General features: G+C 39.2%; 3 protein-coding genes across 6 annotated transcripts; all 3 read left to right on the top strand.

Annotated features, from left to right (window-relative positions):
• Positions 1–697: 697 nt before the first annotated feature.
• Positions 698–6,544, top strand: LOC116205854 (protein FRIGIDA-ESSENTIAL 1). 2 transcript variants are annotated; one of them, XM_031538541.1, is made up of 6 exons: positions 699–1,102; positions 3,537–3,630; positions 4,196–4,457; positions 4,599–4,804; positions 4,881–6,193; positions 6,279–6,544. In XM_031538541.1, the coding sequence occupies exons 3-6, from the start codon at positions 4,291–4,293 to the stop codon at positions 6,318–6,320; spliced, it is 1,728 nt and encodes a 575-aa protein (XP_031394401.1). In that variant the 5' UTR covers positions 699–1,102; positions 3,537–3,630; positions 4,196–4,290; the 3' UTR covers positions 6,321–6,544. The 2 variants fall into 2 exon arrangements, with proteins under 2 accessions (XP_031394400.1, XP_031394401.1); XM_031538540.1 differs by lacking the exon at positions 3,537–3,630 and having other exon boundaries at positions 698–1,102.
• Positions 6,545–11,130: 4,586 nt separating this feature from the next.
• Positions 11,131–12,600, top strand: LOC116205855 (auxin-repressed 12.5 kDa protein-like). Of its 2 annotated transcripts, none has more exons than XM_031538542.1 (3): positions 11,131–11,339; positions 11,876–12,083; positions 12,190–12,600. In XM_031538542.1, exons 1-3 carry the CDS (start codon positions 11,243–11,245, stop codon positions 12,224–12,226), a joined length of 342 nt encoding a protein of 113 aa, XP_031394402.1. In that variant the 5' UTR covers positions 11,131–11,242; the 3' UTR covers positions 12,227–12,600. The 2 variants fall into 2 exon arrangements, with proteins under 2 accessions (XP_031394402.1, XP_031394403.1); XM_031538543.1 differs by having other exon boundaries at positions 11,150–11,339; positions 11,885–12,083.
• Positions 12,601–21,065: 8,465 nt separating this feature from the next.
• LOC116205665 (glyoxysomal processing protease, glyoxysomal) lies at positions 21,066–26,201 on the top strand. Of its 2 annotated transcripts, none has more exons than XM_031538298.1 (14): positions 21,066–21,399; positions 21,586–21,632; positions 21,863–22,037; positions 22,131–22,178; positions 22,269–22,349; positions 22,462–22,605; positions 22,812–22,916; positions 23,011–23,105; positions 23,253–23,338; positions 23,784–23,878; positions 23,970–24,573; positions 25,022–25,220; positions 25,437–25,528; positions 25,721–26,201. In XM_031538298.1, the coding sequence occupies exons 1-14, from the start codon at positions 21,334–21,336 to the stop codon at positions 25,984–25,986; spliced, it is 2,103 nt and encodes a 700-aa protein (XP_031394158.1). In that variant the 5' UTR covers positions 21,066–21,333; the 3' UTR covers positions 25,987–26,201. The 2 variants fall into 2 exon arrangements, with proteins under 2 accessions (XP_031394158.1, XP_031394157.1); XM_031538297.1 differs by having other exon boundaries at positions 23,002–23,105.
• The last annotated feature ends 208 nt before the right edge of the window (positions 26,202–26,409 follow it).

Here is a 26,409-nt window from a genome sequence, read left to right as displayed (position 1 = left end):
TTTTTTGATTTTTTAAATTAGGTCAGATGACCTTTCTATCCTTAATTTTTTCTTACTGTACATATGACTCATTTTGGTTGGAAAATTAACAGGAGGACAAATTTATTATTATTTTTTTTTCATGGAGATTGAAATTCGAAGGGCATTGTGGAAATTTTCGACGGTTAGAGATAGAGAAGTAAACTCAAAAGCACCCCATGCTTTGGAAAAACTGCATTTATCACATCTCTGGATGTGGGCACGGGAGGGATGGTTCGGTTGTCAATGCTAATTGCAACCCTTTCGAATTTTTGGGAATGAGATTTTCTTAATTGTACCATATTACAATCATAAAACCGTCATGAAAATAAACAGTTTTTCGGTTTGGTTAATGGAATACTCTCGATTTAAGAAAATTAACATTACATCGAAATTTATAAAGTCTAAGTTTTACGAGATTTAAGAGTGCAATCAAGATAAAAGAAGCATAATAAATAGACACATTTGATAACATAAAATATACACACACATATACAACGAAATATGTTATATATATAGTCCGGACATGACGGTTAATCACGGTTTTTGAAATTGAAAATGGTACCGTATTTTTTTCCAAACCCGAAAAATTCGGTTGTTTTTCAGCATGGAACCGGACGGTTTGGCCATCGTTTCTTTTTTTTTTTTGCACACCCCTGTGTATCTCACCAGAAAATAAGAAGGGTAGAGTCCAGCAGGCAATTTTTCTTCTTCGGTTTATCAATTAAAAAAAAAAAGAGAAGACATTATGAATCGGAGGGCTTAAATCGCATCATATGGTCATTATTGGTATATCAATTGCTTCCTTCGAAGTTTACCGCACGCTGGAGAATGTCCCCGCCCTCCGCCGATCGTGAGGGCCACGCTCCGCCGCGCCAGGAGGCCTCGGACTCCGACGCTGAGTACGAAGAAATCGTAGAAGAAGAGGAGGTGGAAGAGGAGGAGGATGATGGAGAGGGAGGAGAAGAAGACATGGAAATTGATGAACTGGAAGTAGAAGTGAAGGTGGAGCGAGGGGACGAGCAGAAAGGCGAGCGAGAGGAACGGCGAGGAGGAGGCGGACCAGCTCAAGAGGATAGTACCCGTGAGTATTCACTCGATCATTGCAAGTATTCTACTTTCGAGTTATTATTGGCCCTGCATTGCCGTTTGCCTCGTGCGTCTCGTGTTGCGATTTGACGATCAAAAATGGTGAACAGCTTAGGGTTGATTACTGCAATTTTGCTTCTTTAAGCGATCTGCATCGGTTGTTCTGCATTATTGTGATGATTGCTCTGTTCCTTTCTCGTGTATGGGTCTTGCAGCTGACTTGATTACCGACAGAGACTTTCGATATTTTTCTCGTGTATGGGTCTTGCAGCTGACTTGATTACCGACAGAGACTTTCGATATTTTATCGATCATAATTGCAAGATTTATTGTTTAAAATGATCGTGAATTCTGCATCACCGTGCTGTGGTTCTTTGTTTATTTTCGCATGCGGCGCGGCTGTGATTGAAATTCTGATGTAAAGCTACTTCTTTTTTCTTAAGTCTCTGTTAATGTTTTGGGGGTAAACACGGCACGTATTTGGTTTCCGATGGTCATTTCAATTATAGTTATCTAATGTTATTGTCGATTCAACAATTATTCACCATTTCTATGTCATATTAAGTTGGCGTTGCAACGATGATTGGCACCGGCCCTCTTTTAGATCCATATTGATTCCTTTCAGGAAAAAAATTGTGATTTTAGCCAGGACAGTGAATTTCATTGAGGTTTCATTTTATTTTAGTTGCATTTAACTTGAACTTTTACAAATGAAAGTGCAGGAAACTTATTTTCCTTTGCGTATCTAGAAAATTATGTTAAATGGAAAGTACAAGCCTGTCAAGTCAAGGGTGTTTTTTCTATGATTTGGAATTTCACTGCTTTTATAACTGTTTGCATATTTTAGTTTTAATTGCAACATTGCCATGTGTAAGCACTAATGCAATATCCACTCAAATTAATACGCAAGAAGATTCATTGGTGATATTGACAAACACAACTCCGTATTTCCATAAACGAGAAGAGAAAAATATGCAAATAGTGGATAAAGGGATACTCTGAGATCATGAATGAGTCAAAAGAAGAAAAACAATAAAGAGAAAAGAATACAACAATGCACCCGCAAAATCCGCTGATTCAGTGATGCAGAGACTCCTATGTACAAGTGACAATCCATATCGACAAATTCCAAGGCAACTGGACCTTCTCAAGATTACTCTCAAGTGCTCTAAAAAGCCTTAGGTTTTTCTTTGCCTTATCACCAACATACAAAGCAAAGCAGCCTTTGACATTGTATACCTCCTATAATATTGTTTCAAGAATTGGATTGCATCATTTTAATTGACTAATTTTGACCAAAAACTCTGTGCAGCAGTAACTGCACATCTGTATGAAAAGATGATTGGGAGATTTCCTGGCTCTAATACACATAAAGACTCCTTGACTACGATAAACCTTCTTGTATCAATGTTCAGAATCTTCCCAAAAGATAATGCCAGCCAAAGGTTGCAATCTTCTGGGACTCCTTGCTTCTCCATGACTGCTTCAATGAAAAGGAGCAGCATAACCATCCAGACCCTTACAGAAAAACTTCATATAAAATTTTTTATTCATGACTTAAGAGCATATTTGATGGTTGAATTGAAAACCACATCAATTAACTGAAGCAGTTATAAGCTTGTCCAACAAAGGACTATCAAAATACAGCAAAGTCTAAAGCATTAATCTGGTATTTTGTGTTTCTTGTGCTAATTTATAAAAGGATTCATTGATGAGCATTTTTTATCGGATAAACATGTTAGAAAGTAAGATGGCTGTGGCTGTTATAGTTTGGTCTTCTCATGAACTGACCATTTAATTTATGTTTATGTGGTCAATGGTAGTTTGTGTTTATAATTATAGATTCGTTCACTTCCACCTTGCCTAGGCAAGGGGACAATAGCACTAAACCTGTCTCCGAAAGAAGCCATACTTGCGTGCTTCTTGTCTCCATGTTTGGTTATAACGGCAACTTATGATTGCTTCTTTTAGTGATGAAGGTGGTATGAAAATGGGTGCCATTGCTGGATTGATTAGTGAGAATTGCATTGTAGGTTAAAATGGTATGAATACCCCACTTTGGAGATTAATCCCCTGAAGAACTAAGAATGGATGAATTTTCTATTTAAGGAAGAGCTGGTTTTTACTTTAACAATGATGAGATGTAGAGTCGGTGTTTCTTAAACTCAAATAGAAAACAATTTTAGGGGTTTATTGATGAGTATGATGGTAAAAATGTCGACAGTCCTGATAAAATTGTCAATTAAAGTATGTGGGGAGGATGCTAAAGAAGGTTGGGCGGCAGTATTGGGAGGTCGGATAAGTGTAGAGCTCCAGTTTTCTCGTTGGTCATCTGGTTTGTTGACTTCGGTAAGGTTGCACCTTACTTCTGTTCCTTCACTTGCCCAATCACGTCGCTCACTCCACTCCACCATGATTTGGAATAGTAGACTCCAAGATAGGCGGACTGTAAATCCTGTGGACTGTTCTTGGATCACCTCCAGTCAACAGGTTGCCTTCTGGATGATTGCTGAGTTACCTCTGGTTAGTTTCCGATCCCTGCAGAATGCCCATCCTGTGATAATCATAGATAGAGGGAAAATCTGTCGTTGTGATGGCTGGAGATGGTGATGTAGGTATTAAAGTTTGGCTATCATGCAAAGTAATTCTCGTGGAAGCTAAAGGCTTGAAACTTCATACACCTTTTTGATGAACTTTCTCATTTTACCAATAAAGGGTGGAGGCATTGAGTAGAATTGAGTTGTGAAGAATGTCATAAGACTGGATTTGAGGTAGCCTAGACTGATAGTCTCTCTACATCTTTGATCAGAGTGAATGATTAGTTTAACTTTGGAGCGTAAATATTCCTTGCCATGACTTATGGTTTGATGACTAAAAAATCAAGTTTAGGAAACCCATAATTAGGATCTGGCCCCTGATCTGCTTCTTCTACCCTGTTAATACATTGGGCAAGTCCTGATCCCTAGTGCCTCTATGGAGGACAATGTGTTGATTTCAAGCGAGCCAGTGAAGGAAAAGTTGACTTGTAATATGATGAGTCAGATCTCCAAGATCTTCTCATGTTCAAATTTGTCCTGGAATCTTGAAGGTGGAAAGGCTACCGAGAACAGGAATCATGGAAGAGTGCAGAAGAGAACAGAAACTCCTTTCGGTGGAGCCAAGGCTTATTTGCATGATGGAAAGATGATAAAAGCTTTGATCAGTGATTCCTGCTCCACTCAGAACCAGGAGGACGGTTTGGTTCCTCTAGATCACTCTGGTGAAAAGGATGATGGGGCTTATTATCCTGCAAAGGAAGTTAAAGAAATGGGCTTGCAGTCCGAGGAGGATAAGAAGCAAATGCAATCGAGGTCTGGTGACTTGGCTCATTATACCCTTGAAGTTACTTTATAATACAAGAATGAGGCTACTAGCTGGTCTTTTTTCTGTATTATAATCTCTTATATCCTTGGTAAATGTCTGAATCAGTTTGCTGATTGTACCTTTTCCAGACTGGCTGCACCTGAGGTGGCACCTAGAAGTTTGCCTCTTGGTATGGAGTTGACGGAAAGAAACAAGCGCCCGGCAATAATATGTGGGTTCTTTGCGAAAGGATGGTGCATAAGAGGCAGTTCATGTAGATTTCTTCATGTAAAAGATAATCCAGACAGTTCTAGCAAACAGCCTGTTGAAGAAAAACGCAATGAGCGTGATAAAGGTACATGGAGATTATTATTATAGGGTGTAGATTTCCAGCCTGGAATGTTCCTTATAAGATACCTCTTCTCTCTCAGGTTTAAGAGATGATTCTGAGGCATGTCCTCCTGGGATGCTGGATCGATTAGGTTCTTCTTCCAATCAAAATAGTTCTGCATTAGCTTCCAGTTCTTCGTCAGTTCTCCCTGTAGATCCTAGCTTGCCATCAACTGACAGAGGGGATTCTTCCAAGTATGATGATGGATTCATCTCCTCGTATAGAAATGTAATTAGAAATGGCTTGGGTCGCAGGCGCTATGATGAGGATTACAAAATCTACACTTCGCTGATCAACAGAGGCACTTCTTTTACCCTGAGGAGTAACTTTCTGGCTGACTATGGTCATTCTCCAAATGGATCAGTTAGATCATTGAGCATACATGAAAGAGAGGTACCAACATCATGTTTTCCGAGCCACTCACTAAATTCAAGCTTGAATGCCCCTCCTTTGGCTTTCAGCTCTCTCTCTTCAAATGCGAGTCCTCTTGATGCTCAAAATTTTCTGGGCAGTGAATATAGATCTGCTTCTTTGCTTGAAAGTTCATCCTTTTCATCTGGGTCTGGACTAGAAAGACACTCTCTGCAGTGCGGTAACAATAAGAGGAAATTCTCTCCTTATAATTGGGAGCCGTCTGTGCCTTTTCGACCTTCGTTTTCAATTGCTTCTGTTCTACCATCTCTAGGACACCTCTATGACCCATTTCATGATAGTATCGAACAGCCAAAAGCAGGAGATGGAGTATACAGAGCATCAGAACAGCAAATATCTGGTCAAACTAAAGGAAACCGGGTCTCAGGTTGTGAAAATGAAAATTCAGTGTCTTCTCACAACCAGATCCTTGAGCAAGTGGCAGACAAGGATTGTCATACCCATGGGAGAGATTCATTTGCAGCTCCTGCTGAGACGGCTGAGAATTCCATTGTTGATTGCCAAAACGAAGATGCATTGCCTGAAGAGAGCAGCCGGCCACTCAAAGAAAATTCAGAAGTAGATGTACGCAATAGGACTGGTCTTCGTAAAAGCGACCAGGCAAGACTCAGAAAGGACCTGAAAGATGAGAGGGTCAGAAAAAAGGTTGAAAAGAGCATGCACCATAATACAAATGCAGAGGAGCCCAAGGAATCAAAGTTGCTGAGGCATTTTAGATTTGTTCTTATTGATTTTGTAAAAGCGCTGTTAAGACCAAGGTGGGAGGGTGGTCGTCTAACCAAGGATGCCCATAATTTGATAGTGAAGAAGGCAGTTGATAAGGTGATGGGTACCCTGAGCCCCGAACAGGTTCCTACTAGCAAGCATTTGATAAAGGAGTATCTTTCCTTGTCGGAGCCCAGAATTGTGAAGCTAGTGGAGGTGAATATCTTCTTGTTGGAAAGTATATGCACTGAAAATATAGAATCTGTTCCTGGCTTTTGACTGTTGATTTTGTTGCCTGCAGGCATATGTGGATAAGTATGGCAAACCTTGTGAAGCCAGTTGAAAGCATCCTCTCGTGCAAAGTTTGGAGAAATTTCACTTCCAAGAAATTGTAATAGGCTTGATTTAATTTATAAGACTGGGATATTACTCTAGGATGAGTACTATCCTATCATAAATTTGTACATTCAGGATAAATTTGAAGAAATTCTCTGCCTTGAACTTTTTTTCATAAATAGGGCATGCAAAACTGTACATTGGTGTCAACGTTATCCTCTTTTTCTTTGCCTATACGTTTGGTCATGATATGGACAGTGAGCACTCCTATGAGGCCTCTAAGATCCGTCCTCTGGATAATGTGCATTAATATGTAGCTTAGATTGGTTCAATACCATCATAATCGTTCCAACATTCTTGTTTGCGCTGCATTCTGATGAAAACCGAAGCATCTCATTAAATTTTGGTGTGCTCAGGCTTCAGTTATGCAGACGTAACCTGTAGCTGAGCGGATAACAATAGTTTCGAGCTGTATGCTAGAGCTCTTTGAAATTGTCTGTAACAGAAATCTCAAAGACTTGATTTTTTGAAATGTATGGATTCTTGCTCGATCAAGTTTCCATTACTTGAGCTGTTGATCGTTCCTTCTGGTAGCTATTTGCTTTGTCTGTCTCTGTTGTACATATTATCTCATGCTTTATTGGGTTCTTATCTCTTCTTGAACTGATTCCTGTACTCTCTGTTTGTTATCAGACTTATTCTCTATTTGAGCGTGGGCATTCCTGAGCTAAATCTAGTCTTCTTGACCCATGGCAATAGAAAAGCATGTAGCTGACTTCGATTGTAAGTCATCTCAATGCAGTCCATAGACTTCATACTTGTGAAGGGAGCTTTTCCGGTGACGTCATGTCACTGTGACATGACTGAGAATGAGGGACCTTGCCCAGTTGAATCACATTTACCAGTCAAAATAGAGTGTAGCATGGCGACTCAATATCACCATACAAATTCCCAACCTGTGAATTGTGTTACTAGAAAGTTTCTAGTGGAACTTCTGTGGGAGCAGGGAGATGCATAAGTGACTATCATGCATCTTTTCTTCCCCAAACTGATGGTCAGTGCTATAAATTTTGCTTTATCATGGCCTGTGTACTGAGAAGTGAAGATAACATTCTCTGCTCTTCGTTCTTGATGTTTGAAATAACCTGATCATGACTACTGCATTTCTCATCCCTTACCAGTCATAAGCTATTCTGTAGTGCTATATAGTACTAATTCTCGCCGCTTGCTGCCCCCATATATATATATATATATTTTGGTGGCAAGTTTGTTTACTTCCTTTTTCATCATCCTCTAGATAATGTGCTGCTTTGCTTCATTGTTTCGTTCTCTCCTGCAATGTTTTTGGATCTTCAATAGAGAGTTTCTTTCTTTTTACTTGTGTTTTGTAGCATGTAACTGTGAACTAGAACAATTGATTGCATCCATGTCGATACTGTAAGTTTTGATTACTTTTGCCATGTAAACCTGACTTGTTATTTCGAATGATTGAAATTCATCAAGCTATAGAAGTGCTCGAGTCATTCAACATGAAAATGCCGATTCTCCAATTGTAAAATAATTTATTCTCAATGTAGAAGTTTTTAATAGTTAAAAGCTTATGCTGAACCTACTCATTCAGTCCTAGACCTTAATCTCTCTACTAAAATAGATGAATTGCTGATAACAAATAAACAAACCAAGCTGGTTTATTTAACTCGAACCACTGGTTCTGTCGCATGGCAAGTCCTGCAAGGAGAGAATAACCAGAAGACTCTCTTCCCGACCTTCTCCTCTTTGGCTTTGTTTCTTTCTCCTTGATTTGCTTTGGCTGAATCATCTGTTTGGCCTTTGTTCTTCTGACTCAATCTTTTGCTGTTGCTTTCAGTTCCCAGTGAGGAACCTCTGGTGGAAATTCGGTTGCCCATCTCAGATTGATTCTTTGATTGTAACAGGTTCGCTTTTAGGGGAAGCTGGCCATTGGAGATCCGAATATTGGCTGTGGAATTGTGAATAGGATCACTTACAGTTGAGACGAATTCGAAATCTTGGTCTTGCTTGCTATTCTTCAGAGAAGGCTTTCTCTGCTGATCCTGAATGCACGCAAGGCCAGCAAAGGAGAGTGAGTCAAGGGAACTGCTGTCTGCAGCAACATCAACACTAATCTTGTTCTGCGCATGATTTCCCATTTTGATCAGGCGATACTGTTAGGTAAGTCGTGGAGTTCGCGCTGAATTTATACATAAAATATCATACTTGGCGTTTGTTTGGAATGGCTTGTTTGCTCTGTTTGTTTCCTCTTCCCACCTTTGCTTCCACGGCCAGCTAAATTCTTTAAGTTAAATGAAAACAATGAAATGGGCATTGCTCAAGACGATGAGATCATTTGTCTTCACAAGCATCTGCGACTAGAAGTACGTCTTTTTTAATCAAAATAGAAGTACAAATTGCCCCGTATCTCAGTCAGTTCTGCTAAGCTTGAAGTGCAGAATAAGGTAATATATGAATACCTAATCTGCTTTAGGATGTAATTTTTCGATATCAAGCAATCTCATAGATTAAGATGATTTGCTTATGAAGGTCATAGTGAGATAATTTGGTCTGACCTAATCCTGTTGATATGTCCTCACTACAAAGCAAGTTGCTGGGAGATATTTGCCGGGATGGACATTCCAATGTTCCAGGAGAATTAAACAATCCCAGTAATCCGTTCAATGCTGTTATAGGATAATATCTTGTAGCTTTTTGTCATCAAGCTATTGACCTTTGTGTGCTTCGGTTTCCTTGATCCGGACACATATGTAGTATTTGCTGATGTGAACCACAGATGGCTGGCTCGTTTTGATGCTTGAAGAAGAGCCAGAGCTCCGATGTAATCAGTGAAAGTGATCATCTAGTTAATGTTAAGTCTGTTTGGATAACCTTGGCAGTTAGTTATCGTTTAGTGCAGTGGTGGATATTCCAAAGGTTTGACATATCTTATTATAAGTGAATGTTTGGTCAATCTTTTTCACAGGACTGCTCAGCATCTCCGTACTTACAGCTTGGTCGTGTTCCGAAGCGTCTTTTTGGATGAAGCACAGAGAGTAAAGGACATGGAACAGTGATGTTTCCAATGTCATGAGGGAGGAAGATCGACTGTGAAGCCAAGGGTAAGTCATTTGCTGAACTCGATCCTGGAACAATTTATCTTTCATTAATTCAAAGAGTAGTAGAGGGGCAATCTCCGGCATTTTCTGCTGACCTAACAGGAGAAGATCACTAAAATGCACCTTAATTGTAACGTATTTGTGATAATTATGCGTATTCTCAACCATATCCTCCCAAAGCCGGCGAAAATATAGTCAAGCACTGCAAGGCCAGGATGAATTCCGGCCTCGTAAGGCCCTTCTTGGCCATGATAGGCTAGCTCAGCCATGTGCTGTGCCTTGATAGGGTGGAAGCGCCTTGCTCAAGCTCGACACTGGAGTTATAATGGGTGCTTCGGAATGGGTGTTCTTATAGTTTCTACCATTGGATCTTTAAAGGCTGAATGGGTTTCCGGACTGAGCAGGCGAATTGCCGGTAGCTAAGATGTCACTCGATGAATCACGTCCAACGTAATCCATCTAACCAATTTGTTTGAGGATCTCCAGGAGCAGCGCCTCTTCCAGAACCCGGATTTTGGAAAAATTTTCCAGCATGATTCGTCTCGTAACATATGGGGCGCATGGTTTCAGTCCTACATTCGTATCCTCCTTCGTGTCCACTCCTACATGATTTCCCTGTTCATAGTTTATCTGTGGGCACCCAGCTGGTGTCCCGTCTGATCAATTTCACCTTCAAGAAAGAGCAGGCTTACATTTCCCAACCTTTTAACGGCAACATCATTATGGAGTCCTAGGGCCAACATGGGCCCACAATCCCAACTTTTCTTCCCCTCCAGGGGCCCACCTTGCCCCTCAAATAATTGATCGAAGATAATTTCCTCCCCCCCCGCGGGGGTATACGTCCCGAGCGATTTTTACTGTATTATGATCTCTTTCTTGATTGATAATGTAAAAGTTTATTGCCGAGGACTTTCCATCCAATAACTCGTATTGAATGAAGAGCGGTGTGTGATGGGTCGAGAGCAAATGTCACTGTATTATACTCTCTTAATTGGTTGATAAAAAATTCTTACTTAGGACTTTCCATCAGGTAGTTCATATTGAATGATGAGTGGCCTAACGTAGTGTTCTTCCGTATTTGTTGACGGGTTGCATTGAAGTGTCCAGACACGACAAGAGATCTGGTAATTATGATTTAAATTGGATTATTAGATAAGAAGAAAAGTCTATGCGGTCACATCCAGTGGGGTCATGACACTTCCCCTTCAGCTATAGCATCATGCCCTCTTTATTTTTTGTCGATATGGAGATTATCTCGACAGCTGAGACTCCGTTAAGAGTTATGATCACCGTCTCGTTCCTTCTAAACCAGTGCTTGGATCAGCAAGTCCAACCCCTCCTGCAACGGTTTCGAGGTAATAACTAAAACAAAAATTTTTTCAATCACAATCAATATTTTTCATTCATAAAATTCGAATCCATTAAAGAAAGTGGATTCTGAATCTCCTAAATCAACCTGTCTCGCTCTAATCTTCCCGTCTATGGGATCAGGAAAATATATGAATTTCATTGGGCCCCAATTGTACTGCTGAGTCGTCCGTTCTTATCCATTTCATTATATATATGTATATATATAAATATAACAATAAATAGGACAAATTATAGGAGAGTGGCACTGGATAAACAGTGTATATCCAGTCACGTGGTGACACTTGTATTTAAATGGAGTAAATATAGGAATCAAGGTAGAGATATTTTCATATCCTTCGTCCCCTTATAAAGTGGACTTGGGAGCTGCAAAATATATCCGATTAGAGCTAATAGCTCACTGAAAAGAAATAGCTTAGCTATATAGTGAAAGATGGTTTTGCTGGAGAAGCTTTGGGACGACGTGGTCGCCGGACCTCAGCCGGATCGCGGTCTCGGCAAGCTCAGGAAACCCACCCTTGTCATCAAAGGTTTACATATAGACTACATATGTCTGTCTACATCGTGTAACATGTATTAATTATGTATATATGAATCACCGGTCATTTGATCGATGATCGTTGCATGCACTTCCGTTTTGTGATATGCATGTGAACAATAATGAACCAAAGCATCGCCTTGAGCTCGATAGGAAATGATCTCTAAGGGATATTTGTTGTCAAGTTGGACTTTCCCGTCCCACGGGCCACTGGGTTTTACGGATATCCTAAGATCTGACCCTATGAAGGATAATATACTGGAAAATAGAACAGATCTGTAGAAATTCATCAAAGGGAGATAGTATCTGAAGAACAAGTTCGAGTATTATTATTTGGATCGGTTAACAATAAACATATATGTTGCTTGATCGATAAATCTGCGGAACTTTCGCTCTACTAGGTGCCTGTATGCAACAAGTATAATCATATGTCACTTCATCTTGTAAATATATATTACTATCGACATAAATTTTTGGATCGTCTTCCGGTTTATTGATTGCTATGCTAAATATCTTGTTCTTCCGAAGATGTGACAGATATAGGAGAGAGCAGTGGGAAATCCGTTGCTATGCCAGCGAGCCCTGGGACACCAGCAACTCCCACAACACCGGGATCGGCTCGCAAGGAGAACGTGTGGAGGAGCGTGTTCCACCCGGGGAGCAACCTCGCCACGAAGACCATCGGGAACCACTACTTCGATAAGCCCCAGCCCAACTCTCCCACGGTCTATGACTGGTATATTTACCATCCCTATATGGTTTGGTATACGTATCCCATCCTTTACTTGCTGCTCTACAACTTATTTGAACTAAGTACTGATGATCTGATGACATTACAACAGGCTATACAGCGATGAGACGAGAAGCAAGCATCGCTGAACGGTGAACCTGGTCCTGATCAGTTCGATCCATTGTAAATAGAGCTCGTGTTTCTTTCAGGGTTATCCGTGTTCTTGCCTTTTCAGTGTTCATGTCTTAATGCTACGTTCTACTGCGCGGGTTAAGTCGGAAATTCGGTTTTAGTATGGGACGACAATAAGTGGTCCAATCTCAACGCATGATGCTAAGAGACTTTTTTGGCAGTTCGTCCGGTGGCATATAATTCCGGCACTGCAGAAGCATGTATAGGCATAGCCGAGTTTTCTCCCTACGTATTTTGAGCGATTTGGGTAATCTCATCAAGAAACCTTTGAATTGTATGTACTTCAATAAATACAGAAGGTATATATAATCTTTTCCCTTGGTATTGTTCAGAAGCAATTGTCGATAAAATCATTTAATTAATTTAATTTATCTATAATAAGTCTTTAATACTTTGGAAAAATTGAGATTCGCCCCTGACAGACGGGAAAGAAGCAAAACACAGAAAGAGAGTTGAAATTATATTTTAGTTGAGAATGGGGATGAGGTTTGGTGGTGGAAAGGGAAGGGATAGGATCGATGGGTCATTTTGCTTAAATGTAAAATTAAAAATAATGCAATTATAGAAGAGTTCATCATAAAGGCTCTCGAAAACTAAGGCTTCCATCCTATGTTCATCTCCTGGATAGGACAGTGCATTTCTACCGCCTCTTTCTTGATTTTGATCAACGGCTCTCCTTATGGTCACTTCAAGACCGGACGAGGATTACAAGAAGGGGATCCCATTTCCCCTTTTATCTTTCTATCATTGCTATGGAAATCTTGTCTAGGCTGCTGAAGTCAATAAAGAAATCAAAGTGGTTCAAATCAGTAAGCGCGGCTCTTCCATCTTGCACCTCATGTTTACCGATGGCTTACTCATCTTCTTGAGAGCTTTTAACTCAGATATTGACTGCATAAGGAACATTCTAGACAAATTTTGTGCATGGTCAGGGTGGAAAGTAAATACTGACAATTCAGATATTTTCTTCTCCAAGAACCTAAATGCTCCAAGATGACAACAAATCAAGCAACGGCTCGGTATGAAGAAGCTCCGGTCAAACTCCCATTACCTTGGTAATCCACTCTTCATTGATAATAAAAAGAAGGAAGATTCCCACCAATTTCTCCTTGGCAAAATCAAGGGCAAATTGGTCTCCAAGAAGGCGAGAAATCTTTCATGGGCAGGAAGAGCAACGCTGATTAAATCGGTCATTAGCAGTACCCCATATACACTATGTCTCTCTATTGATTGCCAAAATCCATTCTAATCAAGATGGATTAGGCAACGAAACACTTATAGTGGGGTAATGTTGATGACAAAAGTAATTACTTTATCCCAATGAGTTGGAAAAACCTCTGTCAACCAAAATCAGTGGGAGGGCTTGGATTCCAGCTAGCGATGACAATTAGAAAGCGATGCTTTTGAAAACCACTGATCTCTTACCTCTAACAAGAATAGCCTTGTTATGACAGCAATGAAGGCAAAGTATGGAAATTTCCTTTCCCCGTCATCCTGATCGGCCCCTTCCCAATCTAATGTTTGGAAATGTGTGAAATGGTGCCGAAACACACTCAAGGTAGTTCTTGTTTTTAAATAGGTAACAGAGCATTCATTTCTATTTGAAAGGACTTGTGGATCCCAGGTATGTTAAACTTTAAACCCAATCCAGCTTTAAGAATAATTATGGAACACGAGTTCAAGGTATGCGATCTCATGCTCTTTCTTCCGAGGAGATGGAATGTAATTATGAATCTATTTGATGAGCTTATTGTTCAGAATATTCACCTTGTTGATTCGAATTGTGATGATACCATGATTTGGACTCCTAGTACTCTTGGAGAGCATTCGGTTAAATCCTTTTATGCATTGGATTAAAAGCATAGGTTCAATACTCACTCATCTTTCAATTGGAAACGTCTTTGGGGATTGAAAATCCATGATTGACTAAAATTCCATTTATAGAGATTTACTTGTGGATTCTTTCCCTGGATTTCTCAATGTGAAACTCTATGTCTGCTTTGTAAAATCAGTTCCGATAATTTTACTCATTTCTACGGTAAATGCATCTTTTATCGTGTTGCGTGGAAGTAATTACCTTGGAATTTGATTTCCGATAATTTTCCTTCTTCTACTTCGACTAACATAGTTGATTTTTATCATTCAACCCTCGGTGTTCTTACTTGAAGGATGTACTGAACCTATATCTTTTACACTATATGGTTTATGGAATCTCAGAAACAAATGTCTTTTTGCAAGGGATCGGACTGATATTGCTCTCATGCCTCAACTTATCCGCAAATCATTCAATGAGCAGTTGCAAAGGAACCTATTCATCAAACTGTTGTCCAAATCCCCTCAGATGTCTCTATCAGTGACAGATCAGGAGCCACGACTAGCATCAGCTTACAAGCCCCTCAAACTGATATTCCTTCTCACACGTACACGGCGGCTCATAGATCATCAATCCTCAACTCCTCACTGAACATGTGCTGGTGGAGGATCGACACATATGTTGCTTGGCGTGGTTCTCAAGCAGCCATTGCTAGTGTGGCGCAGCGCAGTCACTCAATGGAGAGATACTCCACTCATGGTTTGCCCTGACTACTGCAGCCTCATCTCAAAAAGCTGAAGCCTAAGTGATCTTCTTAGCTACCTCTTTGGCTCTCAGCTCTGGATGGATGAAGCTATGGCTTGAAACCGATGCTTTAGTTATTGTTAATGCTTTGTTAAATTCTCATAATGTTCCCTAAATATTAGTAACATTATGTTAGATGTTAGGAAACTTCTTTCTTATTTCTCGGACTGGCATTGTATTTAGGTCCCCGTACTTCCAACCCTCTTGCCCACAATCTATGTCAATTTGGCATTAGATCAAATTTTGTTTCTCTATGCATGTTTGAGGGTTACCCTTGTAACAATGTCACTTTTTAGTAATAATAATTATGAGGTTTATTGAGCCAAAAAAAGAGAGGTGTTGTTAGAAGCTTTATCCTATTCAATCCATTTGAAGGATTGGTCCTCATATCTTTCGATCGTAAGATCTTGTTTTTTAATATATAATTATTATATAAAATTGACCACAAAAAATATTAATTTGATGGTAGCAGGAGGTTGAGACTGATTCACGAGAGGAACAATCAATTTTTTCATAAATTTAGAACAACTAAACTTTTTGTCGAAAGGACTAATGACTTAAAAAGGTATGATCATTTACTAAAATTCCAATTTTACCACGAGTTTTCTAAAATTACACAGAAATGCACTAATTATCATTTTAGTTGCATGTCTGGGGGAGGCCACCACCGTTGGCCACCCTCTCCACTCTTTCCTTCTTCGATTTAAACTTTTCTCTTTTTTATTTTTTAAATAGTTTTCTATTAATTAAGTCCAATCGGCCAATCACTATATGCCACGTGTCACTATTAAGGCCACGTCAACTGTTATAGTCAAAGTTGACGGCAGAATTTACATCGTGCTAGATACACAATTAAAACGATAGTTCGTGCCTTCTTGTATAATTTCTGAAAAATAATACTAGAATTAGAAATTTAGCAAAAAGTCGTAATTTTTAGGTTACTAACCCTTAATTTTATCTCTCTCTACAACCCCTCATTTTACTTTTTTTTTTCGATTATAAAAGATGTCCATAATACGAGAAAATTTTAAAAGAAATCTAATAAAGGGCTCAAATAGCTAACTATTAAAATTGAAACTTAATTTTTTTTGTTATTATGCAAGGACCGTACCAGTATATTGCACTCTATTTTTCTATTTTTCATTAATATATTATTGATTAATTTATTAAGGCCCTCAAGAAGATGGTAAAATTAAGGGGGAAAAGATGGATATGCATTCATTTTGGCATCATGCTTCCTACTTGCACTCAATCATATCCCATCGTCTCCATCACCTTTTCATTTTTTTATTTATAATTACTAATAGATATATTTCGCTCCGTACTAAATGTCATCTTAGCATCAAAAAAATAATTATTAATTGATTTGGAGAAAGAAAAATTCAAAAGAGCAGAACATCCAAATTAATTAACATCGGGTAATCAACATCGAGATTACGTGTACACATTTTAAAATAAAATGCCTTTACTTGGTTAAATATTTCTTTGACGTTGATTCGTATATTGGTAGGTCATCTACTATCATTTATGCATCATTTCATTTTGGAGACATCATGGTTAAAAGGTTGGAATATAATTAACAACAACCGCATTAGCGCGAGTGATGGCTAGATTTGAAACAAGTGAAGTATGAGAGGAGAGACATTTTTTTTCCCTCTTTGCATTCTTTTTATTTTTTTGCCGAGTTGCTCTTTTAATTATTTGGTTGAAAATAATAATTTGTCAAGAATGAAAATGGCTATAATCTCAAATTACCAAGACATCACAAAAGAAGCCATAATCTCATATAGTTCGATACCTCTTCCCGCTAATCTCAAGTTGAGTCTTATAAATCTGAAAAATTCACGATTGGAGGAAATTTACCCTTTAGTAATTTATTCGGCTCGCACCTAGATTAATTGGGACCTGATCAATCAATTATAATATATAAAAGTCGAGACTCCGAGATGTAGTTACATCATACTATCCAAACTAGAGAACTCTCAGTTCATCGTTCCATGACCTTTTAACTAAAAAACCTAATCTATTCTCTATGTGAAAAATATGATGCTCCTTGGCGCATTTTCACCATAGTGTGTTTTCTCGCGTCGATTCGTTTAACTTCAAACTGACTCTCTTTCTAAAGTATTAAGAAACACCGGTGTCTAATATTACGTGTTGGAGAAGTTAATTAGGCCTTTTCCAAGTTGGAATATTTGCGCCCCTTAAATGCCTTCCCACACCAGGGGTCCCTTAGCCAATAGACAGACACTTTTTGCCTTCCTCCTTGAGCAGCCGAACCTTGCCTCCTTTTCCTCTCTCCCTCATGTCAGCCTCTTCGTCCCTGCAAATGGCTTTCATCATCAATCGCGAAATTGCCCGTCGCCACTTCATATTTCTCCTTCCAAGTCCCGTCACTTCTACTTATCTCGACCCCGCTATTCTGCCCCCGTTCCGTCCCTGTCGTGCGTCCTGCTAAACCCACCGCGCTGCCTCTGGTACAAATATCTTCCAGAGTTAGACGCCATTTGAGAACAGGTATGCATTCATGACGGGGCATGTTGTTTGGCAAAATGTGGTGGTTCGAATATGAGTGGGACATCGTGGGTAGCGATAGTCACAAAAATAGAACATAACTCAACATACTAATATAATGGATAAGATATTTATGATGATTTGAACAACACCGAGAAGTTAGCAGATGTTTGTCATTGCCCTTGTAATGGTGTTGAGTAGGGAGTTATCTGGTGAGCTTCTCTTTCACATCTATCCGAATTCAAGAGAAAGTCTTGGTTAATCTTGTGTTCTTGACTTTCCTTTTCTCGTGTTCATTGAATGAATGATAATGACCTCATTCGTAGTTCACTGGGGAGCAATGTACCTTTGGACTTCTCATCTTATCGCGAGGCGTGATCTCCTTCCAAAAAAATCCGATCAAATGTTACATTCCTACAATTAATAAGATCCATTGCTGCTTTTAGTTTTCTGATATTTCGTCTTTTGAACTTAAATCCGAAGTATTTTATTGGGAATTATATAAAATCCTACATGAAAAAAAATGAAAGAATAATTATGGATTTATATAAAATTTGAGCACCAACACTTATCAGTTTGAATTTTTAAGTGGATATGAGTTCAGGTCCGTATGAGCCCAATAAAAATTCAATATGGTATCAAAGCGAGTTACGTTTTCGCCCTAGCACGGACGATGAGCCCGGCTCGAGGTCAGTTGTTAAGGGCGGATATTTAAGGGCCGTGACAACATGTAGGCAGAAATAGACCACACATTAAACGTGATGGTGGGTGTTGGGAATTATAAAATCCCACATGAAAAAAATGAAAGAATAACTATGGATTTATATGAGATTTGAGTACCAACACCTATCGGTTCGAGCTTTTAGGTTGCAGATTGACTCAAGTGTGTGTAGGCCCAATGGGTATTTTACATGATATCAGAGCCTAGGTTACACGTGTGCGTGCCTACGCTCGTGTGCGCACCCACACCACGTCAGGCCCCAGTATGTCGAGTGCAGCCAAAGTGCGCCTCGTGTTAGTCCTTCATCGCCCGATCATGGAAGAAGAAGCCCGACTCGAGGTCAATTGTTGAGGGCGGGTGTTTAAGGGCACTTGACAACGTGTAGTCAGAAATAGACCACACGTTACACGTGAGGGCGGGTGTTGAGATGTTAATCCCACATTGGAATAATGAATGAATATCCATGGGATTATATGAGACTTGGATACCACCACTTATCAGCTCGAGTTTTTGGGTTGGAGATGGGCCCAATAACTTGTAGGCCCAATGAAATTTTACATATTTAGACTGGCATAATAGAAATGATCAGTAAGAAATAGAATGCAGTAGTTAATTTATTTGGTGTCAAATGTTGTATCTCCTTTGTTTTAGATTAATCTCCGTTGATGATTCTTGTTGGCTTGGTGGAATCACAATGCATAGATTTCTTACAAGATATCTTTTCCTTTGATCTTGTTGAACTAACATGCTTTTGCATCTTTTTGATGCAACGATTTTATCAATCATTTGTATATTCAGCCAACGCTCTTGAATGTGTAGAGTAGAGCTTCATATGTGATTTTCCTTGTTGAATCAATTAGATGTCTAACCTTGTCAAGCTATTCTCACCTTCTTATTATGCCTTGAGTAAATGGTCTTGAACGAGATAAGTCAGTGTTGAGGATGTTAATCCCACATTAGAAAAATGAATGAATATCCATGGGTTTATATGAGACTTGGGTACCACCACTTATCAACTAAAGCTTTTGAGTTGGAGATGGGCCCAATAACTTATAGGCCCAGTGGAATTTTACATGGTATCGGAGCAGGTTATACTTCCGTGCGCTCGTGTGGGCTCACACCCCGCCATATTCAATTTCGAGGCAGCCAATGGTGCGTCTTATGTTAATCAGGCCCAATAGTGGCTTGGTCCAGTTCTGAGGTAGTTAAAGGTGCGCTTCTAGTTAGGCTCGAGTGTTGAGCTCGAGGCTAATTTGGTATTTATCCCCCCTTACACGGAAGAGGATGTTCAACTCGTGGTCAGTTATTAAAGGGCGGATGTTTGAGGGCATATGGCACGTGTTGGACCACACGTTGTCACGTGAGAGCGGGTGTTGAGATACGTTATCCCACATGGAAAAATTGAGAAAGAAGCCACAAGTTTATATGAGGTTTGGGTCTAATACTTAAGTTTTTAGGTTGCAGATGAGATCAAGTCTGTATGGGCCCGTGGGTATTTTACAGTCAGGGCCTCAATATTTGGCTACTTTAAGTTAACCAGGTAAATTTATCGATGATTTTTTCCCTATCATGTGAAAATGGAAAGCATGGCTCAGTTAAATAGTTGACATTATTTTCAAAATGTTGAGTTTATGCTTAAATGGTATAAGTCATCTTGTTATTTATTTATCGGCTCACTGTGTCGTCGTGATTGGAATCTATGGAAAAATGTTCTTTTAAGTAGCTTGTGAACTGCTTTACATAGTTTTTTTAAATTAAAAATTAAAAATGTGATGTAATGGTTTATGAGGAGGAAATTCTATCGTCCAACATTTTTCCATAGATTTGGACGATAGAATTTCCTGTTCTGAAATCATGGCCATACCTTTCAACATATGGCTGAGGCCTGAAAGGAATGGACTGATCCTGGCCCTGTACATTAATCAAGGACTATCTCACTGCCTTGTGTGCGATAGGGGAGAATTTCAAGATGATCGAGCTCCGCATCTGAAGCCCTTTAAAGTTAACTGTATGCGCTACCAGTTGATTGCCCATGGTCTATATGCTCTCCTTGTGCCTGACTGTAATTGGTTGTCCGCAATATTGCAGTTGACTGTCCACGATCTCGATCTTTTCCATTGCTGGTCCATTAAGTCTTTAGGTCTCGAGTTCAAAATTCAAGACATACTCAATGAATTTTCACATTGTCTTGAATTCTCCAAAGCTTCGGAAGCAGTACGAAACACTACCTAAATTCAATTTGTACACCAGCTAAGACAATTGGAGAAAGTTTCACACCCTAGTTGTCTTCTCCATAAGCCAAAGTTAAAGCCCACGAACTTCTTGAGAATTTAGTATTAAAATTGAATTGAATGGTTAAAAAATTTTTTTAAAAAGGAAAAGTAATAATTGTGTTGTTGAATTGAAGATAAGTGGAGTTGAGTTAAAATTTTTTCTAAATCCAAACACATCATTTGGTAACGGAGTAGAGTATGATTATATTTAACTTCACGGGACGAATGCAAAAGTAGTTAGAGGGGTTTATTATTAAAAAATTAATTGTAATAATAGTTAAGAAAAAATATGTAAGGGAATATATTATTAAATTGAAGAAGACGATAAAAAAGTAATGATTGTATTGTTGAATTGATGTAAAACTAATGAATAGTTTAGAGAATTTAGTAATAAAAAACTAATTATAACAATGGCTAAAAAATATATGAGAGAATTTATAGTTAAATTAAAAAAAAATGTAAAAAGTAATAATTGTATTTTTGAATTAAGTGAAAAATAAAATGGAGTTAAATGGAATAGAGCATGATACCATAAGCAAACAAAGCATAATGCTTTGTAAACTTCAGGGTCCAGAATAGAATAAAGTAAAACCCGAGGGAGAAAAACCAGATTTTCAATTTTTGCCGCCGATCGAGCCGATGCCATCGCACCCATACTGACGTCTGGCCCATTTCATCGCTTCCCGAGAAGAGATTCATCTCCCTCGTTGATTCTCTTATGCATATGCATATGCAAGTGCAAGTACATATACATATACGTATACGTATACGTATACATTTATATGTATGTATGCCTAGGTATCTGTCTCTAGTCCCCATTTGAAGTGGGAAGTTGACTCAGAGTCTTCAGCCCTCGGAGTGGTCCAGACGGGAGGATTAGTAGGCGGCGAGACGTACAGCGGAAGGTGAAAGATCGAAGAAAGGTCCCAAATTTTGGAAATGGGTTTGCCGGAAATCATTCAAATTGCCCGTGATTTCGCCGTTTTGGTCCGCGTTCACGGCCCGGTAACGCCCCCTTCGTCTCTTTCTGTCCTCCAATTATCCAAGTTTGCTCCTTCATTCAATCTTGTTAACTAACATGACTTTGTTCAGCTCAATATGTAACATTTAGTTCATTTATGGCTGTGTTTCTCTAGTGGTCTTGTTTTTGCTGATTCTGCAATTTTTGTCTTCGTGTTCTGATAATTTCAGGACCCAAAGGGACTGAAGATGCGAAAGCATGCTTTCCATAAATACGAGTATGTGAAATTCGATGTGGTTTTTGGTATCTTTAACCATGGCATTCTGCGTTGTTATACATATATATCTAGCACTCCAAGTTTTTAAATGCATGAATCAATGGCTGAAAGTCGCAATTTTACTTATTACAAAGATAAAAGCAAAGAGATTTTATGCCAAAATTTCCCTAAATTTTTCCTCGCTGGCTTGAATGTTTTTCTTAAATCTCGCATCTCGTGGGCATGTGCAGTTCTGGACTTACCACACTTTCGGCTTCTGGATTGCTACTTCCTGATGCCCTTTATGACCCAAAGGTTGCGAAGCGGGTTTTTGGCGATAGCCAGTCGAATACAGCATTGGTGGTAACTGTTGCTTCTGTGATTGAATCTTTTTTGTCGCCGAATCACCGAGGGAGCGTAGTTCAGGTTAAAAGCTCTTAGAAATTGCTTCATTGATCATTTGATTCGATCTAGAAACTGAGTTTATGAGGCAATCTTTTCCATTTCTGTTTCTGGCAGGGCCATCCACAGTTGATTCCGGGGGCTCAGATAAACATACTGATGGACGTAAGTTATTGTTGTGCTTTGCTTTGCTCAAAGATTGAAGAAAGTTAAAAGCTTGAGGTACTCTGGTTTCAGCTGTGAAATCTATTGCAGGACAATGCAAGAGTGGGGAATGACTCTGAGGAATCAAATGTAGGAGATTCTTGCTGGATGCCTGCAACGCTGCTAACTTTAGTAAGGAATATAGCCTGAGGATTTGCTTGCTTGAAATGACTAGTTCCTAGGTCTTCAGTTATTTGAAAATGACTAGACCCTTCATCATCAATGTGTGCATTTTCCTTTCCAGGTTGATGTACCAGACTCTTCCCTTGCTCTCCAGTCACTGCTTGATACTTCTGTCGGCTCTTCGGGGCATAATTGGGAGATTGGTTGGTCCTTGACCTCCGAAGAGATCAGCCCACGGTCTGTTTCTGATCTTATGAGAGCAGAAGTATGACTCACTTCTCGTTTCCTTCTTTCGCTTGGTTATCTTTCAATTGTATAGTTGCTGTCATGAATCCTAAAAAATAGACTCTTCAATGAGCTCTTGTAAGTCTCATCCTACAATAAGACCTATTGAAGTTCTTTTATGTGAGATGGAACATTGATCTTAAGTAAATCTTTTGTGATTGAGCCTGAAATAGATCTTTCATGCAGCATCAGAGGCATATGACTATAGAAGAATGGACTAACACAAGTTCTGCTTCTATGGGCAAGTCTCTTACTAGAATTGCTCTTCTAGGAGTTTCGCTTCCTCTGAAGGTAAGACTTCGACATGCTCTTTTCCCGCTCCCTGTGCAGAGACTATTTTCCCATGCGAGAAAGTGACTTGTATCTCTCTCATTAGAATGCTCAGAGCATCGCTATATCATCATCAATCAGAAGTGGCGATTTTGTTTTAGCAGTCGGTTCTCCATTTGGCATCCTTTCACCTAAGCATTTCTTAAATAGGTACCTCTGTCAAGTTTTATTTTTCCTTACTTTGCAAACTTCTTTGGTAATCTTATGGCCAAAAAAGGGAGAAAATGGAAGAAAATCCTTCTGCAGTCCTTTGAAGTTATATTTTGATCTGATTCAGTTCTTTGGCTTCTGGATCAGCACCTCTGTGGGATCTATTTCCAACTGCTACCCCCCAACTTCAGCAAACAAATCTCTACTCATGGCCGATATTCGCTGTCTTCCTGGTGCGAGCATATTGATATGAGATGTTTTGAGTTGTCTCTATTTGTTTGCACAACTAAATAATATTCTTGATTAAAGTAGAAAATCTTGGTTTGTTCTATGAATAGCTAAAACAGGATTCTGGGAACTAATGAATCCATTTTGTTTCTGGAAACTGACTTTGACTTTTCACTTTATCATAATGCGCTTCTCAGAAAATTATTTAATACGAGGAAAGAGGATTCTGATTGTTAAAAGTATTGTAACGTGCAATTCATCTGTTTTACATTTTACTTTATTAACGTCTTTGTCGGTAAGAGGAAAAGCTTTGAATTTCCAAGATTTATTGTATCAGAGGTTGCCCTTGCATGAGGGTGATAACAGAAAATTACGATTGTTGTCCTTAGCCCCATGATTTCTGTTTAATTGATGCCTACTGGTCTCATTATCACTGACTCAATATTTCAGGTATGGAAGGTTGTCCTGTCTTTGATGAGAATGGCAATCTCATTGGGATTCTTGTCACACCATTAAGGCAAAAGACTAATGGGGCCCAAATTCAGGTAAATGGTGGACTTCTATTTCTGTTTTCATCCATCTTTTCGCATATATCCTAATTGATGCATCATCGAAAACCCTAGCCTTCGGTAACAGCCATTAATCCCGTGGGAAGCAATCACAGCTGCTTTCAGCCACATCCTTTGGAAGGAACCTGCTGGGAAGGTCTTAAAGCAACGCATTGAAACTGGAAAGGAGTTAAATTACATTCATAAGAATCCTTTGTATGGATCTTCTTCAACTATCAAGAAGGCCATGGCTTCCGTTTGTCTCATAATGGTTGGTGATAGCATGTGGGCTTCTGGGATAGTGCTCAATAAACAAGGCCTCATCATAACGAATGCCCACTTGCTCGAACCATGGAGATTTGGTCGGAATGCTGTAAGTGGTGAAGAAAATGGAATGGAACCTCCGCGCCTTGGGCCCCACCTTTGTGATGAGAATTGTAAGTTTGGGCTGTGCAGTGTCAGTTCGTCTGTCAGAAACTATAAGAAGATTCGGGTTCGTCTGGATCATAGAGAACCTTGGTTTTGGTGCAATGCGAAATTGGTATATATCTGTAAAGGGTCCCTGGACATTGCTCTTCTACAACTTGTGGATGTTCCAGATGATCTTTCTCCAATCGTGGTAGACGTTGCAAACCCACTTCAAGGATCGAGGGCATGCGTGATTGGACATGGGCTGTTTGGGCCCAGATGCGGTAAGGGATTTTTTCCTTGTCTTTTCTTTATTTTCGTTTCTATATTCTGACAAAATAATGAATGATATTTTATGCTTAAGAGAGAGCAAGTCCTATCCTTTATTGAAGACTGTCTGTTTCTGGAGAGCTGTACCAGTTTTTCTATTTTGTTTCATGGCACTCTCCATGACTGATTCTGTGACTTTTTTTCATCATCAAACACGATTTAAAGATTGAGCCATGTATGTGATTCATGATGCACTTTCATATGAGTACACATTATGCAGAATAAAACCAAAAAACTTCATTTTCTTAATCTAGTCAGTTATATTTCGCGGCAAATCTCATTGTCTTCAAATGATTTCATTTTGTAGGAGTTATTATTGATCTGCCTCATGCTATATTTCTCTCTGAATCACGAGCCTGAAGATTCTATTATTCTGTTTTCTGTGGGATGTTTGTTAATCAGAGGTCGCACCATCTGTTTCATGGGGTGTCGTGTCAAAAGTTGTCAAGACAAAGTTACCTAAATCCTACTGGTCCCTTAGACATGGGGATGAGCATGGAGAATTTCCGGTGATGCTCGAGACCACAGCTACAGTTTATGCGGGTGCTAGTGGGGGTTTGGTTGCTAATTCAGAGGGTCAAATGATTGGACTCATTACGAGGTACTGCTTTTCAACTTTGAAAATTAGTCTTATCCTTTGATGAAATGATATTCCTTGTAATTTAGATTACAATGATTATTGGTAGGAACGGGATGCTTTTGGGCCTGAACCATAAGCAATAGGGAAACCCATATGTCCAATTATACTCAGATTTGATTCTGTTTGCTTCTCTGATTCATTTTGGAGCCCTCTTAATTAAGACGTGTTTGGATGCAGCAATACACGACACGGCAAAGGGACAGTAATACCAAACCTGAATTTCGCCATCCCTTGTGCAGCTTTAGCACCTGTCTTCGAGTTTTCACAAGGTAAGTTAAACTATTTATTGGCTCTAACTAAACATAAGAAGGGAAAAAACAAAAAAAATAAAAATGTATACCTTATTTTATTCGTGTTAGTCTATGAATAAATCGAAAAATTGCTTACTGGATTAACCCTTATATATTGGCTTTGAAAAATCTGTGATAATCTGATAACCATGCTTTTGCCTGCCTGAGCAGATATGAAGGACTTTTTGCTTTTGCGAGATCTCGATCAGCCAAATAAACAGCTCTCTGCTGTTTGGGAATTGATGCCTCAATTATCGCCAGAGCCAGGCCCGACTCTGCCCGGCGGTTTGCCTCAGACCCTCCTGGAAGATGGAAAGAAAGAAGGGAGGGGCTCTCGGTTTGCGAAATTCATATCTGAAAACGACCTGCTCAAAAGATCGACAGAAACTGGTGAGCGCGGAAAATTACCTAGAGGGCCTCTGTCTAGTAAGTTGTGATTATGAGGATGCTGCAGTCATTCTGAGCGGAATAATTTAACGATGTAAGAAGTTGCCTGTATTCGTGCTGCTGTACAATAGTTATGGGCTCTGTATCCCACAATATCTATAATCACTTTCCCATGTTGAAGGGTACAGTCTTACTTGTATATAGTCTGCTCTTATTCGGTTACGGGAAGTTCTTGCGAACTTTTCGTTGCTTGATTTGTTCGATTGCTTGTGTGTATTATTGTGACTAGATGGAGTTATCATCGATTGAAGTGTTCTAAATCTCATGCGTTAAAATTTTAAGATCGAATTTCAAAAATCAAAAGGGATAAAGCTATCATAGAAGGTACCGTAAGTTTTGTTTCAAATAATCGTATAATAGAATTTTGGATTATTTTCCAAAGAATTTGGATTAATTTTAAAAAAGTATATATT

Source organism: Punica granatum, chromosome 4 (genome assembly GCF_007655135.1).
Source record: "Punica granatum isolate Tunisia-2019 chromosome 4, ASM765513v2, whole genome shotgun sequence".
In the NCBI taxonomy this organism is placed as follows: Eukaryota; Viridiplantae; Streptophyta; class Magnoliopsida; order Myrtales; family Lythraceae; genus Punica; species Punica granatum.
Note: the sequence above shows the minus strand (reverse complement) of the source record. Positions and strands in the feature narration are given on the sequence as shown.